This window comes from Malus domestica, chromosome 02, assembly GCF_042453785.1.
Source record: "Malus domestica chromosome 02, GDT2T_hap1".
NCBI classification, from domain to species: domain Eukaryota; kingdom Viridiplantae; phylum Streptophyta; class Magnoliopsida; order Rosales; family Rosaceae; genus Malus; species Malus domestica.
Window position 1 is genome coordinate 3838533 of NC_091662.1, and position 22600 is coordinate 3861132.

General features: G+C 37.3%; 3 protein-coding genes, 2 long non-coding RNA genes and 1 other non-coding gene across 6 annotated transcripts; 3 read left to right on the forward strand and 3 right to left on the reverse strand.

Moving 5' to 3' along the window:
- Positions 1–1361: 1361 nt before the first annotated feature.
- LOC103449090 (casein kinase 1-like protein HD16) lies at positions 1362–7233 on the forward strand. The gene is made up of 19 exons (XM_008388371.4): positions 1362–1650; positions 2477–2658; positions 2736–2953; positions 3053–3178; positions 3269–3342; positions 3414–3483; positions 3592–3647; positions 3783–3854; positions 3947–4041; positions 4174–4240; positions 4570–4699; positions 4792–5010; positions 5093–5223; positions 5440–5614; positions 5709–5799; positions 6003–6160; positions 6250–6438; positions 6567–6669; positions 6825–7233. Exons 2-18 carry the CDS (start codon positions 2556–2558, stop codon positions 6624–6626), a joined length of 2034 nt encoding a protein of 677 aa, XP_008386593.2. The 5' UTR covers positions 1362–1650; positions 2477–2555; the 3' UTR covers positions 6627–6669; positions 6825–7233.
- Positions 7234–8914: 1681 nt separating this feature from the next.
- LOC103449098 (FRIGIDA-like protein 4a) lies at positions 8915–12119 on the forward strand. The gene is made up of 3 exons (XM_008388383.4): positions 8915–10042; positions 11051–11226; positions 11345–12119. The coding sequence occupies exons 1-3, from the start codon at positions 9178–9180 to the stop codon at positions 11942–11944; spliced, it is 1641 nt and encodes a 546-aa protein (XP_008386605.2). The 5' UTR covers positions 8915–9177; the 3' UTR covers positions 11945–12119.
- Positions 12120–12585: 466 nt separating this feature from the next.
- On the forward strand, positions 12586–13170 carry LOC114822606 (aldehyde dehydrogenase family 2 member C4-like). Its single transcript, XM_029097353.2, has 2 exons — positions 12586–12719; positions 12987–13170. The coding sequence occupies exons 1-2, from the start codon at positions 12611–12613 to the stop codon at positions 13133–13135; spliced, it is 258 nt and encodes an 85-aa protein (XP_028953186.1). The 5' UTR covers positions 12586–12610; the 3' UTR covers positions 13136–13170.
- A 2281-nt stretch (positions 13171–15451) lies between these two features.
- Positions 15452–16963, reverse strand: LOC139188490 (uncharacterized). The gene is made up of 2 exons (XR_011571969.1): positions 16892–16963; positions 15452–16630 (listed from the first exon to the last, which is right to left on the reverse strand). It is a non-coding gene; the product is annotated as an uncharacterized lncRNA (long non-coding RNA).
- Positions 15959–16061, reverse strand: LOC114823813 (small nucleolar RNA Z103). Its single transcript, XR_003771760.1, has one exon. It is a non-coding gene; the product is annotated as a small nucleolar RNA Z103 (small nucleolar RNA).
- Positions 16964–17813: 850 nt separating the features above from the next.
- On the reverse strand, positions 17814–21129 carry LOC139188493 (uncharacterized). Its single transcript, XR_011571971.1, has 5 exons — positions 20441–21129; positions 20198–20357; positions 20024–20092; positions 19276–19334; positions 17814–18170 (listed from the first exon to the last, which is right to left on the reverse strand). It is a non-coding gene; the product is annotated as an uncharacterized lncRNA (long non-coding RNA).
- Positions 21130–22600: the final 1471 nt, after the last annotated feature.

Here is a 22600-nt window from a genome sequence, read left to right on the forward strand (position 1 = left end):
GAGAAATTGAAGATGCGAAGTTACTCATATTTATAGAGAAAAAAATACCTCAACTAACGACATAGATGACTTGGGGTCATGATTTATGACTTGATCTTCGTGTTTTTGTTTCTCCTCCAGTCCTACCATTGTTACTAATTTTGTAGTTTCTGAGATTATTGGCGGGGACCTTCCGAGAGATGTCCCTGCCTAGTTTTTTATTTTTATTATTTTTATTGGGCTTTGCCTTCCTCCGTACCAAAAAAAAAAAAAAAAAAAAAAAAAAAAAATATATATATATATATATATATATATATATAAGAGTTTTAACGAAACACTTCCGGGATACTGTTCATTTTTAATGAAAAACTACATTTTTATCTTTCCCTTATACTATTCATGCCACCTTTATTTGTCATTTTTTTTTTATTAAAACTAAATTTTTTTTTGAACTTTTCGTTAATTTTTCTTAATATTATATGCAATTTTACGAATGACGTTGCATTAAACAAATGTAAATAATGAATTTACCGATCATAATTGAGATTGGGACAATTAAATTTTATGAAAACGGTACGTCTTCAAAACGATTGTAGGATCATAAATAAATATCCTAATTTTTCTATTTTCCTCTTTTTAATTTTTCAAAAACTTTCTAAACTTAAAAGAAAAACATAAGAAATAAATGGGTCAATCATGGAGAGGAATGTGAACGGGAAGACTCCACATCTTTTTCATGGTCGTTTTGGAACTCTTATACTTAAGTATAAAATCATGTGGTTCAAAATTTTCCTTTTTATCTTACATTATAATTTTTCTTTTTTCGATAACATTGTTTTGATAATTGCTACTCAGTATTATAATCTGATGATATTTTTTTCATTTGTAAATAAGATGTTTTAGATTCGAATATCGTACATGACGAATTCGATAACAAATTAGGTTACGCATTATGTAGCTTAACCGAACTCACTTTCTTTCTTAATGTAAAATATATGCCGCTTGCCGCTATAACACAATAACATAAAATAATTATGTCTGCATTTACTATGCGAGTTTAATTCTTATACCCATTTTTTGGCCCAAACAACCAACAAAATCGACACGATTAAAGCACCAAAGATCGAGAAACATCCCATTCATCGAATAAAGACGCACGTGACTTTTTTTGGTTTGGTAAAATACACGAGTTAAAACTTGGTAAAAAATCTTTTTGGATAATTTTTAAATAAAATACTTTTTTCAAAAAATCTTTTGTAACCGGTTCAAATTGAATTAAACCACTGCTAATATTTGCTGACCTCAGCACCTGCCCGGCTGCCCCACCTGAAACAAAAATCTAAAAACATACAGTACTTGAAGACAGCCACGATTCAGTACTCAACGTACACGATAAGGCCTCTGCTCCACCAATATCTTCGCTCCACGTCTTCCCTTGCGATATCGCACGCACCAGGTCGCTTACACCGTCTTTCCCATGCGGATACACCTCTCTCTCTCTCTCTCTCTCTCTACACATTCAGACCCACCTAAGTCACCCACCGTCAAATTCTTTGATGGCCTCTCTTCCATGAAACAAACCCCATTTTGTTAAGTCCTCCATTTTTTTTCTTCATTTTTCATCGGAAGAATCCTATTGGGTTCTCGATGTCATGAGCTTTTTATCAAAAGGTACGTGTTTGTTCGATAAAGTTCGATACTTTCCTGTGTATTGCCATTTGGGTATGCCGTAAATTTGCCCTTGATTCTGATTGTTTTGATGTTTTTGCGATTGCAGTGCATCGGTTTGTGTGAATCTGTATGTGGGTGTTCTTTTTTTTTTATTTTGATTTTCTGGGAATTTTGTGCTTGCTGTGTTTGCTTGGCTTTTTGGATTCATCTAACTGGTGGGTGGAAAATTTGAGATGGGTTTGATTGATTTGAGCTGAAAGCTTTCCGAATAGGCAGATTTTCGGGTTAAAAGTTTGCGCTTTTGTGTGATGTTTGTGGTTTATGGATTAGATGTTTAGGATTTCAGTGATGATTTTACTTTGTGGTTATAGATTTATATGTCGTTCTGTTTGAATGAATGATTGGGATTTAAGACTGTTCGGTTGAACTTTGAACTCGTGGGTAATCGGGATTTTGGCCAGATGAAGATCAATGATGTTGTAGCTTTTGGAAATTAATGTAATTGTGCTTGGGTGCTAATGTAGCTGTAGTTGTATTGAGTGAAGTTTTGAATGTCTATTATGTTTGTGATGGACATCAACTTGCAATGCCAGGACTTTTAAACCAAATTTTGTTTCTGCGATATATGATGGTTCAGTTAAAACGTGTCGCTGCTATGAAAATTCATGTGTCATTGGAATCATTATGCATTTATGAGTTATAGATCTTGTTTTCACTTGTATGTCGTTGAATGACGTTACTAATATGATTATGTGTCAATTTAATTTTTGTACGGTGAGTATCTGAAGTCAAGAGAAAATCTGATTTATCGTCTTTTGTTTGCTAGGTTGAATCTAAGGCTTTAATTTTTCAACATTCTTTTGGGGCTGGAGAAGGAAAGTAGAGATTATTTGCATGAATATAGAATGCCAGATTTAAGAAGTGGAGTTCGACGTTCAAAGAGGATCAATTATGTCCAGGAAGATCCTGCTGTTCTAGTTCCAGCTGTGCGGCCTGGTGCTGGAAAAGGTAATAGCTTCAACATTCTATTCTTGATATCTTCTGTAAAATTCATTTAACCCCGTGCTTTCTTTGTTCAAGTGCAGTTCTGACTGTTAAAGGTAGGGGTAGAGGGTCTAGAGCCCTGAATCAAGTTAAGAATTCCAAGCTATTTGGTGCTGGGGTTGGTGGCCAAGGGCATACAGGTTTGGGCTTTCCAGAAAGAGAATTAGCGCCGGTTCACGACGAGTTGGTAGATCAGAAAGGTGCACAGAAATTGGTTGCTATGGAGGATGAAGGAAGCACTAGTCCACTTCCGGACAGAGTAATTTTATCACCTTTCTGATTAGCTTTATGTATATTACTATGGAAGCGTTGTCCATTTAATATAGTATATAATTCCTATAAATTTTTTATTTTTCAGGTACAAGTTGGCAAATCTCCCTTGTACAAGCTAGACAGAAAGTTGGGGAAAGGGGGTTTTGGACAAGTTTATGTGGGAAGAAGGATGACTGGCGGCTTAGGGTGCTCTGGGGCTGATGCCTATGAGGTTTCATATTTGCAGTGCATCTCTAGTATACCTGTGTAAATTCTCTGAGGAAGTTGTGCGATACTAATGGTCATTTCCTGTTCATGGTAGGTTGCTCTGAAGCTTGAAAGTAAAAATGGTAAAGGTTGCAGCCACGGCCCTCCTTATGAGTGGCAAGTATACAGGTAATGCAATATTTCATACTCATTTTAGTTAAACTCTAATCTGTGTATCCTGACCATTGTTTTTATAACAGTACTCTTAATGGATGCTATGGGCTTCCCCTCGTCCATTACAAAGGTCAACAGGGAGAGTACTATATCCTAGTGAGTATCTTGTCTATCCATGTTTGTTTCCTTGGAAGGTTTTCCAAATGTTGGAAATATTGTGAATACTTTCCATTCATGAATAATGATTCCTTAATGTGAATACAGGTCATGGATATGCTAGGCCCAAGTTTATGGGATGTTTGGAATTCCCGCAATCAGTTGTAAGAAATTATATTGTTCTCTTCTGTTTTTATGCTCCAAGTTTCAGAGTCAATATTCTGAAAATTATGCACCTTCAGTTTATGGGCTATATTTAACACTTTGGTCTTGTGTTTCTGTTTTTGTTTTCTCCAAAGGCTGTCTGAAGAGATGGTTGCTTGTATAGCAGTGGAGGCAATCTCTATTCTGCAGCAGCTTCACACTAGAGGGTGCCTTGATATTAATTAGTTTCTCCGTCTTTCTTTTTCTTTTAATTTTTTCTGTCTCATACGTTGTTCATGGTTATTGATTTTCACTGCAGTTTTGTGCATGGAGATGTTAAGCCAGAAAACTTTTTACTTGGTCTACCTGGAACACCTAATGAGAAGAAGTTATATCTTGTTGATCTTGGTTTGGGTATGTGTTCTTTGTTAGACAAGTATTGGGAAAAGAAAAACTCTTAGACCACAGTTGAATGTGCTTCTGTGTATTCATGTCATGGGAATTTTGAACAACTTGTGACTATTCTTGTACGTTTTTCTTCCTCAGCTTCCAGATGGAGAGATGGGTCTTCTGGACGTCATGTTGATTATGACCAAAAACCTGATGTTTTCAGGTAACTACAACCTTGACCATGGTGTGTGCGTTGGATGGTCAGTTACAAGATGGTTAGGAGGGATTGAGGGGAGAAATAAAAATTGTTATCTTTTAAGTATCATGAGAAAAACAATTGCTTTAGAGGGGTTTTATTAGATTGGGAAGTGAATATAATCTAAGAAGCATTTCAGAAAATAGGACAATTGACCAATTGCACATGTCACTTAGTTGTAGTAATGAGCATTATTTCAGTCTGATCATTAGATTACAAGTCCTTTAGAAGAATTTTCCTTATCTGAAATTCACTCATGATCTGAAGTGGCCTAATGTATCTGATATCTTTAAAAGGGGAACTGTACGTTATGCAAGTGTACACGCTCATTTAGGAAGGACAGGGAGCCGAAGGGATGACCTTGAATCGTTAGCTTATACCCTAATATTTCTCCTTAGAGGAAAGCTTCCCTGGCAAGGCTACAATGTAAGTTCATTCGGTATTTCACTATGCATTACCATTCCAGCTGGATGGCCTATTTCTGTTTACAAATGCTAACCTGGAGTTTGGGGCTGCAGGGAGAGAACAAAGGTTTTCTTGTTTGCAAGAAGAAGATGGCAACTTCTGCTGAGACGCTATGCAGCTTATGCCCTCCCCCTTTTCAACAGTTTCTTGAGATGGTTACCAATATGAAATTTGATGAAGAACCAAATTACTTGAAGCTTATTTCCCTTTTTGATAACAGCATTGGCACAATTGCCTCTCTGCGACCTATCAGAACTGATGGAGCTGCAAAGGTGGTTGCTCATGTTATAATCTGTTGATAAATTTTAAGTTTCTGGCCAGTTCAATTATTTATTTAATTTTTATGCAATATAGGCGGGTCAAAAAAGGGGAAGATTGCCTGTTGACTCAGTAGATGATGAGCAGCCTAAGAAAAAAGTTCGCCAAGGTAGTCCAGCTACTCAGTGGATCTCGGTCTATAATACCAGATCATCAATGAAACAAAGGTAGTTTCTGTGAAAGGAACATAAATCCCTTTCAGGTTTTCTTACTTTACTTATCATCGGCAAGGTAGAGAAGCCTTGACAATGTCTCGCCAATCACCCATCCTAAATCCCCCTTTCCCGGTTTACCTTTAATCTAAATTCTCTTTGTTGTTACTTTATTCTTGGCTTTACATTCTTGTTCCTGTATGAGCGAGTAACAAGAAGGCTTCTCTGCAGGTATCACTACAATGTTTTGGATCAAAGACTGGACCAGCACATTGATAAAGGAAAGGAAGATGGTTTGTATATTAGTTGTGTCGCTTCATCTGTGAATATGTGGGCTATCGTCATGGATGCTGGGACTGGCTTCACATCCCAAGTTTATGAACGATCATCTATTTTCTTGCACAAGGTAGCTATTCTTGAAACTACTTCCCATCAAGTTTCACTTTGACATTTAATTATTTTCTGTTCCAGAAAGTTGATGATTTCTTATTGTCCACCAGGAATGGATAATGGAACAATGGGACAAGAACTACTATATTACTTCACTTGCTGGCACATTAAATGGCAGTGCTCTGGTGGTAATGTCCCAAGGTAAGTGAAACTAGTTTACCGAGCTTCCTATTGTCTTTGGCGGTGTGGCTGGGGCTTGGTTTCTGCAGTGCAGTCACTTATCTTTCCCCCTACCTTAAGCATTGATCTGCAGGATATATCTCATCGAATTGTCTTTCTGACTTGGTTGAGCTGTTCTTTTCTAATAGCTAATTCCTAATTTTTCTGCTCTCTTCCCATTGCAGGTGTTCCTTATACTCAACAATCCTACAAAGTCAGTGATGTGTTCCCTTTCAAATGGATTAATAAGAAGTGGAAAGAAGGTTTCTCTGTTACCTCCATGACTACTGCAGGTAGCAGATGGGGTATTGTCATGTCCCGAAATGCAGGTTATTCTGGTCAGGTATACCAATTTAGGAACTCCGGTTGTAATGTTCCGTTTCAGGTGAAACAGTGCAGAAACTAATTGCGTCCTATGTGCTGTCTTGCTAGGTTGTCGAACTTGATTTCCTGTATCCCAGTGAAGGAATCCATAGAAGATGGGAGAACGGATATCGGATTACCTCCACTGCGGCTACGGAGGATCAAGCTGCATTCATACTTAGTGTACCCAAGAAGAAATCACCAGATGTGGCTCAAGAAACTCTGCGGACATCGATTTTTCCAACTTACCAAGTGAAGGTACATTTTAATTGCTGAGATATATCTAATTGGGGGGGAGTGGGTGTTGCCTGCCTAATAGAATTAAATTACCTTAGCTGCATGATTTTTTCCTCTGGTTGATTTACTGTTTATTTTTGCTGTGGCAGGAAAAATGGTTAAAGAATCTCTACATTGCATCTATCTGCTACGGGAGAACGGTGTCTTGAGGATCAGGTTCGGTGAAAAGCTGCATGATGATGTTAAATGCAGGTATAATATGATGCTTTTAGATCCCGTGTTAGTTCATTAAACTTTTAATTTGTGGGCTTGAACCTCGGATGCAAATCACCTCCATCCAGTTTTTTAAGTATTATTTCGATAAGCAACAATCTCTTAACATTTTTCGGTAACATGGGATTTTACAGCGACACCAAGGCGGCATTATGTACTTCTCGGCGGATTGCACCTTTTGTCTAGCCTTCTCGACGATACAGAAAGTTCTGTACCATGTAGAGGAGGCAAAAATGCTTTCATTGAGAACGTATGAGTAGGGGAACTAAAATGTACCGCCATTCGTGCTTATCGGAGGTAGTTCAAAGACGGAGAAGTTTGTACTCTTGGTATGTTGTATTTTGGTTGTAGAAGGGATGGAATTCTCCAATTTGAAGAGAAAAAAACATAACCTCTTGGGGGAGAGTTCAAGTTTAAGAAAAAAAGAAACTCTTGGAAGGCATTTGGGACACAAGTGTGTCACCCTCCCAAAAGTGTTTGTGTGTAAAGGAATTGTAATATTTATTATGAAACAGAAGTAATGAAAATTGAAAAATTGACTCATCCATGGCCTGAGATTTTGCTTTTCCAGTTTCCATTGGGGTTCCTCATGTGCCAATACCACTTAGGGTAGTGTATACACACGCTTGTTTTACCTTTCACACATTTTTTTAATTTTCATTGTCGGATCAAATGAATTAAAGAAGATTAATGGTAAAAAAATTAATAAGAACGTGTAAGAAGTAAAATAGGATAATTTTGTCTCTTGATACAAGCTGAGACAACTCTCTGAACCCCCTTCTGGGGTTAGCCTAGTGGTGAGAGTGGATGTAGAGATGGGTAGGAGTACGCTAGCTTCAGGTTTCGAAACCTTGTCTATGTTATGATCCACCCACATGATAATTGCATGACCCTTACAATGAGATGATTAGGATCCACCTAATCCGGATTATAGTTTAATAAACACATGTTAATTACTTTATTCTTCTAGATGAACTCATGAAGCATTTGGTTGGTCCTGAAATCTTCAGCAAACTGAGCTATGAGCTTTTCTATTAGTCATCCAGGGTGGACTATTTGAGTCACAAATAGTTAGCCAACTACTACTTCCAATATTCTTCAACAACACAAAAACCACAAGTTGGTATATGTGATTCATTCAATGCATATTGCATTTAATTCGCAACTTTTTACTTCATTTTCCCTATTGACTGCTTCGTAAATCAAAATGAGACAAGTTGGGTACATCCCAGTTCAGTTGTTGCCGTTCTTTTGGAACAGTCTTTTATATAGGCAAAAGTCAAGGACAAACAGCTACAATCTTACATAATCATAAAGCAAAGGATGCCGTAGCATACAAAAGTCTTCCAACGAATCGTGAAAGCTTAGCCAACCCACATGAGGTATCCATACTTACAACACAACTGCTATATATGTATGTATGTATGTATGTATGTATGTATGTATATGCACTCTTATCAATTAGGGCAACTTTCATAACACAGTAACGTGCATTGCAGGTTTTGCTGCAATGGATGTGAGAAAATATTTGTGCAGCTCAGGCTGCAGAACCATCCGATTGGGCGGGCGAATGTACTATGATGAGATTGATCGCCTGGGATTCACACCGAGAGCAGATCGAACGGCAATAAGTTGAGGTGGAAAGTCTTGTGTTGCGGGTGAAGTTGAAGAAAGAAAAGAGGAAGATTTTTGACTCTCCATCACCTGTGCAAGTCTCATGTGATCCTTACACCTACTGTCAGCATTTTGATCAATTATATATGTTAGATGAACCCGAAGAATACGATCACCTATCTCCCTCGTTCTCCATGCGTTTCGTGGATCATTCGAAGATCTTTCGGAAGAATGAATCGATGGTTTAGGGGTAGAAATGAAATTGTTTAATCCTTTGTTGCTATGTGTGTGTATGGTGTGTGTGTTTGTTTGTGTGTCTATGCATATATATAGTAATGTTCATCAGCTCATGGGATAAGAAGGGTGTCTTTCTAAAGTTTAACATGGGAAAATCCGTTTACACTCACTTCATAAGTTCATATGTAGCGAGTAATTTTTAGTGTATTCGGAACACAGTCACGTAGTGTTATTATTTCACTCAAATTATAACACGTGAAAAAGCGCATCACGTCACTTGTATTACATGTACTCATAATTAAGATGACAAACTATAATTAGTGTTATGAATTGGCTAAGTGTATATAAAGTGAATTTGCTTTTTATGTTAGTCATTGCCAACTCAAATATTGGTATTGGACCAAAAAAGAAAAAAAAAAAAAAAGGGAAGGAGGGTTCTGCAACTAAACGGTACCGTTTCAAACTTTCATGTAACATGAAAACCGAAAGGAATGAAAGAAAATTCAGATTCGCCTCGCAGAGATCGATCTTGTGCTTCTTCTTCGTCTTCAGAAAATAGGGTTTAGGGTTTTCGTTTCCGAAAAATCCCCAATTCAGTGACTTCAGAACAGCGTCGTTTCATCACCATATCCGCCAATGGGGACCGAAGTGGTGGTCACGACGGACCGAGTCCAGAAGTTCTTCGAGGACCTGGAGGCGCAGAGGGCGATTCTCTCCACCTCTACCAAGCTTTTCACAACCCTCTCCGACCACTTTGATTCCCTCCAGAAATCCATTTCCGAGAATTCCCATTCCCTCGAATCCAAAATCCAATCCCTGGAATCCCGTTCCCGCGAAACCTTACAATCCCTCGACCACCGCGAGGCCTCCATCCCGGAGCGCGAGTCCTCCGCCGCCGCTCGAATCGAGGAGCAGAAAGCCGCGGCCTTGGCCGAGGTGGAGAAGAATGTTTCCGGGGATTTGGATTTGCCGGAGACCCTGAAATCGTTTTGCAGGAAAATGGACTCCCAGGGTTTGGTGAAGTTCATCGTTTCGAAGAGGAAGGAATCAATATCGCTCAGGGCAGAGATTGTACAGGCGATTGCGGAGGCGGTGGATCCGCCAAGATTGGTGCTTGATGCATTGGAAGATTTTTTGGATTCTAAAGCTAAGAAATTCGGGGTTACCGATAAGCGGTGGGCATGCGGGCTGTTAGTTCAGGCTCTGTTTCCGGAGGGTAAGCCCAATGCTGCCGCGAAAGGGCCGGAGTTTTCTAGGAGCATGGTGGAGAGAGCGGCGGGGATTGCAGATACGTGGAAGGCGCAGATGGATGGAGATTCAAACGGTGGTGGCGGGACATTGGGGGCTGCGGAGGCGGTGATGTTTGTGCAAATGCTCGTTGGGTTTCGATTGAAAGAGAAGTTCGGTGAGGAGTTATTTAGGAAGTTGGTAATGGAGCACGCAGCGAGGAGGGATATGGCAAAGCTAGCAAGGGCTCTAGAATTCGGAGAGAAAATGGGAGGTATGTTTTTGTTTAATTAATTCCAATTTTGTTGCAACAGTTTGTTTGCAAAAAACTTATGCTACCACTTGTTGAGAAACTTTTATTTCGAATGGTCTTTCTTCTTGCATGTCGAGGCATAACCTATCGAACTTGAACCTAGATTGTTGCTGCAAGTTTGATTCTTGTATCGATCCCATTAGCGGTTCAAGCTTAGCTTGCATTTGATTCGGTTTAAAAAATCTTTCTGAGCCTAGCAAACCCAAGATTAAGTTAATGTAGACACTTATTAAGCCAGTAGGACAGATTTCAGTCTCACTGTTGCTTTGTTACCAATGAAATCTTAGAATTTATGATTTAGGAAAGCAGCACTTCTATGTCTAATGTTTTGAGTTGATTTTGATAATCTGCGGGCACTCAGAGTGTAATATCAGGGTATCATTTAGCGTGTGTAAAAGTGAAAAGCTTTACCTCTTGTATGTTATTTTGCTTACAATTTGAGATGTAGGATAGCTGACATACTAAAATTTGATGATGAAGAGTTTACAGCTTTTCAGAAATTTCCACTCAGAGAGACATTGATATGTTTTAGGAGCTAAGCTTCCCAATGATAATTTGATAACCTCCATACTTAGCTTAAATAGTAAATGCTAGAATTATGTACGGTATGTACCTTAGTTTTGCCTTGCCCTCATCAAAACTGATAATAACAGATAGTAAACTTAATCTTATGTGAGAGACCAAGAAAGCTTGTTTGTAGTTTGTACCTCCCACTTGTACATAGAATAAGAATGAGTTTACAATTGAGGCATGAAAACGTTAATGCTTAGGAACATCTGCCCAATTTATGAAACGAAACTTAAGTATGACTTGGTTAAGTGTTTGTTCCACTGATTTGTTTCTTTTGAGAAGATATTTCGTTGTTCTTCTTCCCTCTTATTTGGTTCAGCATCATTACTCGATTGCCTAGATTTTCATTTTGTAAGCATTGCCCGTTGTGTATACTTGATGAATTTCTGATTTGTACAGATGTCATTGATGAGTTAGTGAAGAATGGCAAGGAGATAGAGGCTGTATATTTTGCTTCTGAGTCTGATTTGACTGAGAGATTTCCTCCTGTTTCTCTGCTCAAGTCATATCTCAAGAACTCCAGAAAGAATGCTGCGACCATTTTGAAGAATGGCAATAATTGTGTGGCTGCTGCTGTATGTGTAACTTTCCTTTTGTCTTTAGTTTCCCCAACAGAGTTTTGTTTTTCACTGTGTAATCGGAAGAGTTTCTGCACACTTTCGGGAGATTTGTTAATCGAAGTCCATCTTACAGGAGGAGTCGAGCACATTTGAGTTGAATTCCATCAAAGCAATCATCAAATGTGTAGAAGACCACAAGCTTGAATCAGAGTTTTCTCTTGAGAACTTAAGAAAGCGGGCCACTCATCTGGAGAAGGCCAGGACAGAAAGGAAGAAGAGATCAGCATCTTCCAGCAGGCCTCATAATAATAAGCGAGCCTACGGTGGCAGTCGAGGTGGTGGCAGCGGCAGTGGCGGGGGTGGTGGCCGAGGGGTTGGACAGTCTTCTTCCCGCCCTGCCAAAGCCGCCAAGTTTTCCAATGCGTACCCCTCCACCCGCAGGAACTCAAATCCTCTTCCACAGCATAGCCCCGCAACAAGATACTCTGGTCCTTATAATTACCCGAGCCAAAGTGTGTACGATGGTCCAACAGTAGCATCATATGGATCAACATACGGAGCTCCCCCTGCTCAAAGCCCCGCTGCTCTTCCGTCGCAACACTACTCTGGGGACAGCATGGGTGCTGCCGGTTTCCGAAGTAGTGGTGCTTATGGTGGCCAGACCAACTACGGGCCATATGATTACGCAAGTGCTGCTCCACCAGCATACCAGCCTCCTTCGTATCCGCAATAGTTAGAAGCAAAACATATAGCTTAGATGATGGAAACCTTTTTTTTAAGAGTCCCTCCAATTGGATAATGACATGTGGCGTACCGAACTCTGTTCCGGTCACACTGAAGAATCTCTTCATGGATGTATACCTTCACATTCATAATGTCAAGATTTTGATTCTCTCCGTTGGATGCAATATCGTCTTGTGTGTACCTTGAAAGTTGGATGTGCTTGTTTAGAGTTTGGATTCATCATGTCAAATGAGTTGGTTGAAATATCATATTGGAAGTCTGCATTTATATTCATATCAACTTTTAGTATATGTCGGTCAGATTTTGAACCAAACACAGAGAATATCATATTTGATCGTTAAATGATAAATATATTAAATAAATGCATGTACTGTTAAAAAATTACGTCATTTAACCGTTAAGTGAAATTAATTTAGGCTATGAGAATAGGTAAGATTTCAAGGTAACGTGTTTATTATGTTTTCACACTATGAATAATTTAACAAATTATTCAAAATTTAATATTCATTAACATTATACTAATGCTGGCTTCAAAAAATAGAAAAACATTTTAAGTTTTATTACTGCATAATGCGCTCTCTATATATAACAGATGCAAGAGTTTCATTTTCTACACAAGCAAACAGAGCACATCACGGTGAGGAAGAGGACCGCCATGGCTAGTGATTCCAACGACAGCTTAGCTTCCGAGTCTTCCGTCAAGATTCCGACAATAAAGTACACCAAGCTCTTCATCAATGGAGAATTCGTTGATTCCGTTTCAGGTTCTCATCATTTTTTTTCTTCCCAACAAAGCTATTAGCTTTCACGTACATAAGGCCGACCCAAGCCGACAAAGCTCCCCACTTTGTGAGGGTCGGGGGAAACATCTATAGTACACAGTCTTACTCTTGTTTTGCAAAAAGATTGTTTTCCTCGACTCAAAACCGTTACATTTCGGTCACACAATAGCAACTTCTCTTTTGTATCAAGGCTTGCCATCTAGCTTTCACATACATAAATTGTTAAATGCGTGTTTTGTTTTTGAATAGGGAAAACATTTGAGACGATGGATCCAAGAACAGGGGAGGTGAAAGCTAGAGTTGCAGAAGGAGATAAGGAACATGTTGATTTGGCTGTCGAGGCTGCACGCGCTGCCTTCGAAAATGGCCCTTGGCCTCGCTTGCCCGGCAGTGTATAGCATGCACTCTAAATCGTACTCTCGAAAAAGAATTTACTGTGTGAAATTAGAATACCGTTACATGATATAAATTATATATATATTGTCATTGCAATTACATTTGATTATGGAAACAGATCCTCTTTAGATCACTTCCACTTAATCCTCCACATCAAACAATCCGGACCCTTGAAATTTAATTCAACGGCTGAAATTATTATAACTTTAAAATGAGTCTGATTTTTAACCGTTGGATTAAATTTCAAGGATCTGGATTTTTTGATGAGAATGATTAGGTAAAAGGGATTCGTCATATAATTAAGAGATTTTTTTTTTTAAATGTCATATAATTTTTTTGAATTGTTAAATTAACTAAAATTTTTAGCTATTTGTCATACTAATTTTTCGAAATCATTAATTTATCATCTCACCCTAACTTCCTTTAAGTTTTCATACAAAATAAATCATGTGCTTTGCACGACTTGTGTTCAGATTAATTCGAACATTTCAACATAAAGAATATTATCCACTTTACCATTTTCGAAACACAAAAAAGAGAGTGCGGGTCTTTCCTCTTTTCCAAACAACAAACCCTCAGATCCCCGCATACCACATTAACCCCATTTTTGTATTTTTTTAGAAAACTCAAGAATTAGTTTTGTTAAAGACAACTTATTAAAAGGGGAGTGAGTTGTTAAAATATCTGAAATAACTCTCAAAACAAAACATGTGTGTTTCATATAACTTATTTAGATGGAAAACTTAACGAACTTAGAGTGAGGTGACAACTTAATGATTTCGAAAAGTTGGTATAATAAATCGCTTAAAATTTTAATTCATATGACAAATTAAAAAATGAATATAAGTTCATATGACATTTAAAAAGAAATTCCAACTAATTAATAAAGGAAATTGTTATTGACACTCCAAAAATCTCATTTTACACTCCTAACTTTCTATAATTAGAAAGAAAAATATATTTATGAGCAGTGTAGAATGAGATTTTTGGAGTGCTAATAACAATTCCCTTGATAAATTGCTCATTATTTATCTTTCCAAACTTTATATGCATTATTGGTCTCTTTTAGTTTTTTTTTGTTTGTTGGGATTCCATGTTTTCTAAAAATTATTAGAGCATTTCCAATCCATGTTTGAGAATTATATGATTGGACTATACTTCGCTGCTGAAGGATTCAGCAACAGCCAAGTCCAGTTATACATGATTTGGGTTGAATTGGGTTAGGCACTATTACTATTGACCACGCCTGCACGCCCTAAGCATTTAAAACATTTGAAAAATCTCTCAAATAATGCATGTTTTGCATGTATTATTATTATTCTTTTCCAAAACTACTATTATTCTATTTGCGTTGAGTATCTGCGAAGATCTCCTCATGTGGAAATGGAAAAACGAATAATCATTTTTATTATATATACGCTTTTTATTCAAAATGGTTCGAGATTGGTATAATTTTTCATTTTGGTTTCTGATATTTGAAATTTGTGGAAGTAGTCCTTAAGTTTGTATGTATTTTTGTCAATTTATCCTTATTTAATACATATTTTTCATGGAAATGCCAAAATGATTGATAGTGGACAAACTTATAGATCATTTTTATCGATTTCAAATTTTAGGAATCAAATTGAAGAGTTATGCCAATTTAAATAATCATATTGGCATGTGCATTCTTTTTATTAATATAAGTTGAAATGGTCATTTAATTGTCCATTTGAAATAGTAATTACAAGTAATGGTCTTAAGGTTGATGTATAATGAGGTCCCGCGGATGCCTGCCAGTACATAAAGGATAACAAGTTTGGTGCTCCTCTTTCCGCCATGAGTGGATCGGTAGTCAGATGTTATGAATCACAAATTGATGATAGCCATAAGTTTCGAGAACCAGAATTCCAAAGAGGGGATGCCTGCCAGTACATAAAGGATAGCAAGTTTGGTGCTCCTCTTTCCGCTATGAGTGGATCGGTAGTCAGATGTTATGAATCACAAATTGATGATAGCCATAAGTTCCGAGAACCAGAATTCCAAAGAGGGGAAGAGGGAGGGAGGTAGTGAGTATTGGATTTGAGAAATATACCACATATTCATATAAAGTCATGTGGCAAGGTCTCAAGACTATCATGTTTAAGTATCTAATTGCTAGACCTAATCATGTCAAAAAATTGTCTTGTTAGCTACTCAACTGACGCATAATTACCTCTCACCTTGATCAAATAGGGCATGATATAGATAAAACTAGTAATAGAACCCGCGCGATGCTGCGGGTTTTAAAAGTTTATAAAACATGTATAAAGTTGTATTCCAATAGTAGAAAATGATAGTAGGCAAGAGAAGCAAGGGGCTAGCTGTATAACAAAGCTTCAGTAATGCATATTTGAATGATAAAAAAAGTGAGAGATGTTAAAAGAAATAAGACAAAATTGGTAGAATGATAAATTAAAAAAGTAAGTTGAAAGGTGTATAGAAATGATTTCATCAAATGTTAAAGGACAGGACCGCTAATTACTAAGAGATGCAAGTAACACAAAAACAGTTACTCTTGAGCTTACAATTATGATTGTTGTTTGAGCGAGATCATTCAGCTCAATCTGCTCCATTCATCTGTCTCTTCTTACATGCTCCAGCCAAAAACACATAGAAAGAAAAAAGAAGAAGAATGTACGTGTTTTGTTCTCTTCTCATTTCCTCCTGAAGATACTCACAATGGATATCATTGACAATGATAGTATATTATTGTTTCTTTGGTCAAATGTAATCTAATATTGTCAATTGGTAGTTAGTTCTATAACATTGTTTTTGCAAAAACGAAAAAAGAATGTTGTAGAAAGATGGATAAGATACATTTGGTTTGGTATCTCTATGTAATATAGAGATATAATTTGCTGAGTTGTTTCAACTTCCATGATTTGGACAAATAATCATCACTTCCATATTTTCTCTTTAGAGGAATCGACTGTTACCAATTTGTAGATAAAGATTTTCTTATTTTATTTGGTATAAGTACGTGGTCAATGAAGTTGATTGTTCACTGAGGAGTTTATGGACATCTAAGAGTATAAATAGAGATGCTCCCACCAAAGATATACTCTCTCTACATGTTTTAACCAAGCCAAAAAACATCTTAGAGGTAGGGGAATTGTTAAATCTAACCAATAAGTAACGAAAGTGATTTATATATAGATTTAACAATTTCTTTATTGGCAAGGTATGCGGAGAGGGTATATCTTTAGTGGGGATATCAAGAATGATGCTCTTGGATGTCCAACTAAACTGATGCGTGGTCATGTGTTTGGACCAAACAAAAGGAAGATAATTCTTATCTACATTGGTAACAGGCGATTCCCCTGAAGAGCAATGTTAGTAAACATTGAATTTAAATGTAAAATGTTAGGAAACAATTTGAAAAACAAACGCATCAAACATGCAAAACTCACCTGGAAGTGCCGTATTAGATGGGTCTTAGCCAAGTTCGAAGCGAATCCAAATTGGGCAAAAAATTTCTGAAATAAAAAACCAAAGCACATGAGATACTAACAAAAGTCATCCAAAAAAACATGGAAAATCAAAACCTTGTGCGGCAACAAACATGTAGACCGGATTCATAATGGTTTCGTAAGGGGAGTTAGTATGATGAAACATCATTTGATAATTTAAAAAGTGAAATAGTTTAAAACACTGAACGCTTGAAAATAAAAAGGAATTAATCTAACTTGAATAAACAGGAATCAACTTTCACAGATAGGAAAATATTGAGTTTTTACCTGCTAGTCTAGCCATAGTAACGAAGACTACAGCTCTTATTCAAAGATCAATTCTTTTTCCAATAGAAAACTGTACGTTAAGACAAATTTATTCAATTAGAATGAAGCTAATGAGATTAAAGCCAAAATTTAAAACTAAGGGTGAAAATGGATTTGACAGCCACAAAAATTGATGATAGGATAGGTTACTTGGTAAAGTAGAAGGATTTTGAAAGCTGTAGACAAAAGCCATATAAAATGGAGACCAACGTCTGTTGAAACAGAAAAGAGAATTAAATTACGTATTTGAATGATAAATCTAATGATATAAACAAAAGATCTAAAACTATGTAAAACGTTATGTATCCATTAATAAAATTAAGAATTTTGTTGTAAATTTTGTAGCACATCTTTGAAAACTATATTTAGAGTATGGTTGTTCACATCATTTTCTACATATGTGATCAAAATTTTTAAACCTTCTCTTGATGTGACTCTAGACAATGCAACATATAATTGATCATGACTGAAAACAAGTTTGGGAAGATATAGTCCAACTTGTTTTAAAGATTGTCCTTGACTTTTATTAATGGTCATTGCATAACATGGCCTAACTGGAAATTGAAGTCTTTTAAAAATGAAAGACCACTTGTTTTCAGTTGCTGTAAGAGTGATTCTTGGTATGAATACTTTGTGACCAACATTATTTCCAGTAAGTATCTTAGCTTCAATAATTCTAGGAAATAACTGTGTGACAATTAATCTAGTTCCATTACATAAACCATAAGATTGATTTAAATTTTGCAACAACATAATTGGCATTCCTATTTTTAAAATTAAATTATGTGTAGGTAAACCATTGAAATCAAGCGTATTTAAAAATTCTGTAGGATACATTATGTCAAGATTCTCAACATTTCCACTTGAGGAACACAAAGAATCGTAGCTTAAAAATGTATGTTGTTCTCCAGGTAACAAATTGGTTATATAATTGTTTATTTCTGTTACTGTTGTATTCCGAGGTGTAACAATAGCTCGTTCTCTTAAGTAAACAAAATTGTGAAACAAATTTTTAAAATTAGGATAAGTTGCTTCAAAAATTGAAGAAATTGGGTGACACACCCCGTCCCGAAGGAGGGCATGCTGGCCGTCACGTGAGAGTGACGTAACCATTTGCACAGTACGGAAGCTTTAAGATACAATTTAAATTGATACACCCGAAGGTGAGTCCTAATTTTGTCCAATCTGTCAGAACACCGTCGAATTCCTCGTAGTCACCACACCTTTGTGATTCCTGAACCTGGAGGGGCGCAAAACCAAAATTGAGTGGGTCAGTAAAACAATTCTTTTCCAAATCCAAACATTTCTCAAAACGTTGTAACCCCTCTCCGTAAAACCTGTATACTTTCCCAGAAATGTAAAATATAATTATACATATATATTCTCAATACTTCAATTCATTACTCCACATTTTTCAGTACAAATATGCCATGCCATATCGGAATTCATCAGTTAAGTATGAATGCATCAACAGTAATTATATCAGGTGCAAGAAGTAATCAACCGGAGGCCCTCTAATAGCCCTGTACGGTTGAACCTAGAGCTCAAAATCTATCACTCTCACTCTGCCGGAGTCACCTCTGTGACCTGTACGGCCTTCTGCACACAAGTTACGCTCTAGTGCTTCTCTCATCAATCATCTGTGCACATAATCTAAGGTCACCTACCAGTCGGAACCCCTCTAACGGTCTGTACGACTGGCATGTCGGAACCACCCCCGGTGGTCTGTACGACTAGCATCTACTTGGATCCAAGGCGAGCGTGCGATGCGGTGAATACTATAAGCACTAAACTATGGTGCAGGATTTGAGCTCAATATACATCATCATCATAACAGTAATTAAATATTCATCTGTGCGTCCACCGCACCATTTCATACATATGCACCATAAATCAATTCTTACCTGTGCGTCCACCGCACCAATTCATACATATGCACCATAAATCAATTCTTACATGTGCGTCCACCGCACCAATTCATACATATGCATCATAAATCAATTCTTACCTGTGCGTCCACCGCACCAATTCATACATATGCATCATAAATCAATTCTTACATGTGCGTCCACCGCACCAATTCATACATATGCATCATAAATCAATTCTTACCTGTGCGTCCACCGCACCAATTCATACATATGCATCATATATTAATTCATGCATGGCATTTCAACTCACATTTCTATATACTTTTCATATCAATTCTATGCATGGTATTTCACTTCCCGTTTTTCCACATAACTCATATGCATTTCATTTTAAACATATTTTCATTTCAATTCAATTTCTGGGAAACGTCAAGTATATATATATATATACGGAAAACAAAACTGCCCACTCACCTGGAGTTCGTCCAACAACTCCCTAGCACCACACATCAAGGCGTCATGACGATCGCCGCCTAGAATAGTAATCAAATCCAGGCTCAGAATTCATATCGATAGAATACATAACTTATATAAAATACGTCACTACGTAGATTGATCCGGAAGATCCACCCCTCAGATTTTAAATCCATAACTTCTAGAGGTCCACATTATACCTCTAGGACAACATCCTAAAATTTCATTACCATCCAACGGTCGGATCTCCGTCAATTTCCAAAACTAAGTGACGGTTAACATTTTATATTATGGACTTACAATTCCAATTCCGGAAGATCCGTAACTCGGATTCCCAATCCGTAAGTTCCAATAGTCCTTAAATATTACGTATTACAACGTATCAAAGTTTGGTGACGATCCAACGGTCGGATCATCAATTCACATTTTCACCAAAACTATAAAACGTTATTCGAACACCTAACCAACAATCCTCAATAACTTTCTCATACGGTGTTCAATTTAGGTATATGAATATACCACAGTGATCTACTCGACGTCACGGACGTCGACATATTTTTAAAATATTTTTATTTTTATTTTTTATTTTACTGTAGCACCATCTTCTTCCTTGGGTCGCCGGACTGGTTTTTCCGGCGGCCGTTTTCCGGGCAGTTTTTCAAATTGCCATAACTTTGTCATTTCTCAACGAAATCAAGTGATTCAAAAACGAAAGTTGTAGCCCTTGAAGAGACAAAGAGAATGGTACCTTTCCCAACACCTAGTTCGCCGTAGTTTGGCCGGAAACTGCCTCGAAAGCCTCGGAGGTCGCCGGAAACTGGGTATTTTTCAAATGAGTATAACTTCTTCAATACTCAACGAAATTGAGTGAAACAAAAGGGAAAGTTGTAGTACTTGACGAGACGAAGAGATTGATACCTACCTTGACTCCTAACTCGCCGGGGATTCGCCGGAAAATGCCTCGAAAGCTCCGGCCAAACTTTGAACTCGTCGATCTCCGTGTTCTTTCGTCCAAAAACTTCCAACGAAGCACTCCGAGCTTCCTTGGGACCTCACTAAGCTCGCTGTGATCTTGTTTTAGCCTAAAACGTAGTTATTTAAAAGATGATGAACAGTGCTCTTCCACGGGGAGTTTAGAATCTAGGTTTTCCGAAGTAAAACTTACCTGAAATTGGTGTCTACGTGATCGTGGAGTCTCCAGGAGTTCGATGGTGGTCTTAACTCCGTCGTTGGTGGAAGTTTAAGGTTGTTTTGTGGTTGGTTTGTTCGAACGGAGAAGAAGAGTGACAGAGAGAGAGAGATTCGTGAGGGAGGAGAGAGAGAGACAGTATGCAGAAAATAGGGAGAGGATTGAGGGATGTGGGGATCCCTCGTGGTCCTTTTCCAATCCCCAACTCCAAACCACAAAATTTTAACCTAAAAATCTAAGTTCCATCCTTAATAAATTCCATTTTATTTTCAAAACTTAGGAACCTAGATAATTAACAATTTGAGCTTCACATACTTAGTATTTCTTAAGGGCAATTTCGTCCATTCACAGCCACGAATGTAATATTTTGGAACGGGCTGTGACAATCTTCCCTCCTTATAGAATTTCGTCCCCGAAATTCCAGCAACCAACCAATTCATCAACACTTATACCAACCTCGGTAAGTTTCTTTCATCCGATTCTTTTTCTCCCACGTAATTTTCTTCCACTGAATGATTCCTTCACAAAACTTTTACCATTTACTCTATCTTAACTCTCAGGACCTTCTTTTTCCAATCCAAATTCTACTTTTCTAAGGTGAACACTTCTAAAATATAAAACCATTTGCCTTACACACTCGATTAGTGGCATATCCATCTGTTGATCTCTTTTGCCATTCACAAGTCATCAAAAACCGACTCACGTGACACATTTCATGGTCCTTATGGCGTTACTTCGGAAACTGCACAACCAACATACTTAAGAAACTTAGCAGTTCCGTAATCCAATTCTCTTTTCCATAAAACAAATAAGTAATGTTGCACTGTCTGGGAAAGGTTGTTACTCAACACTGGAGTAAATGTACTAACTTGTTATCTAACAAGTAGAGCTTCTTCTCGATCTCCAGTTCTCAACTTTACTTTAGTTGGTTTCCAATCCACAAGAAGATAATCATGGCAAGCGTACCAAATATTAATTCTTACTGCAGTCTTCTTATCAAGTGCTTCAGCTACCACAATTCACGATCACCCTGATCGTACAATCATAATCACTAAGTAATACAATTCACTTTCGCTGCCTCATATCAAAATCCTTCCAAGTAATGGATATTGAAGACTTTTTGGATTCGTAAAAATCTTGCATTCTTACCAAATATAATGCCTTCATAACTTCACAGCAAGAATGGTAATCATGATTTCTAAGTCACCCGTAGGGTAATTCATCTTATGAGATTCCATTTATCGTGAAACGTATGCAATCACCCTAACATTTGCATCAACATGCATCCAATACCATTCAAGAAACATCACTAAAAATTTATGATTACCACTATTCTCTGGGAATACCAAAATACGTGCATGAGTGAGGAAATACTTCAGTTGTTGAATCCTTTGCTCACAATTTCCTTCCCACTCATACATAACCTCTTTTCTCAACAGTCTCGTCAATGACAAAGCAATGACTGAAAAATCTTTCACAACCATCCAAGATAGCTTGGTAAGCTAAGAAATTCTGAATCTCAATTACAGCTCGTGGTTGTTCCAATTTCTCAATTTCTGCTATCTTTTAAGGATTCACTTGAATACCTTAAGAATATATAACAAATCTCAGAATGCCACCTGATTCGTCTAACTTTAGCATTTGCTACTTAGCATACAACCAACGTTCTCTCAATCTTTGGTTCACCGACTTAATACGTTTACATGCTCTGCTCTGGCTCAGAATATGCCAGAATATCTTCAATAAAAATGATATCAATCTATCAAGGCATTATTGGAATACTTCATCCATCAACTCATAAAACAGCATGAGTATCCATATAGCATCACCAAACTTCATAAAGACTATAACGAGTCCAGAAAACCATCTTATGATCAACGTCACTTATAATATTCAATTGGTAGTAACCAGATCTCAATTCAATCTTTGAATCTTCGCAATTACTTCTGAGCTGGTTAAATAAACATCAGTACATCACCATGGATAACGGTTCTCAATCGTTACCCGACTCCATTGTCTATAATCAATGAACAGTCTCAAGATCCATTTTCTTCCTCACCAACAAACTGGTGCTCCTCAACAGTGTTGTACTAGGTTGAATAAAACTTTTATCAACCAATTCTCTCAACTGAATTT

Bases quoted from the DNA above. Each gene is read 5' to 3' on its own strand.
- LOC103449090 (XM_008388371.4), top strand. From the start codon at position 2,556: ATGCCAGATTTAAGAAGTGGAGTTCGACGTTCAAAGAGGATCAATTAT. The intron at 3,179-3,268 runs GTTTCATATTTG...TGTTCATGGTAG, and splicing joins CTGGGGCTGATGCCTATGAG to GTTGCTCTGAAGCTTGAAAG. The intron at 3,648-3,782 runs GTAAGAAATTAT...TTTTCTCCAAAG, and splicing joins TGGAATTCCCGCAATCAGTT to GCTGTCTGAAGAGATGGTTG.
- LOC103449098 (XM_008388383.4), top strand. From the start codon at position 9,178: ATGGGGACCGAAGTGGTGGTCACGACGGACCGAGTCCAGAAGTTCTTC. The intron at 10,043-11,050 runs GTATGTTTTTGT...TGATTTGTACAG, and splicing joins ATTCGGAGAGAAAATGGGAG to ATGTCATTGATGAGTTAGTG. The intron at 11,227-11,344 runs GTATGTGTAACT...TCCATCTTACAG, and splicing joins ATAATTGTGTGGCTGCTGCT to GAGGAGTCGAGCACATTTGA.
- LOC114822606 (XM_029097353.2), top strand. From the start codon at position 12,611: ATGGCTAGTGATTCCAACGACAGCTTAGCTTCCGAGTCTTCCGTCAAG. The intron at 12,720-12,986 runs GTTCTCATCATT...GTTTTTGAATAG, and splicing joins ATTCGTTGATTCCGTTTCAG to GGAAAACATTTGAGACGATG.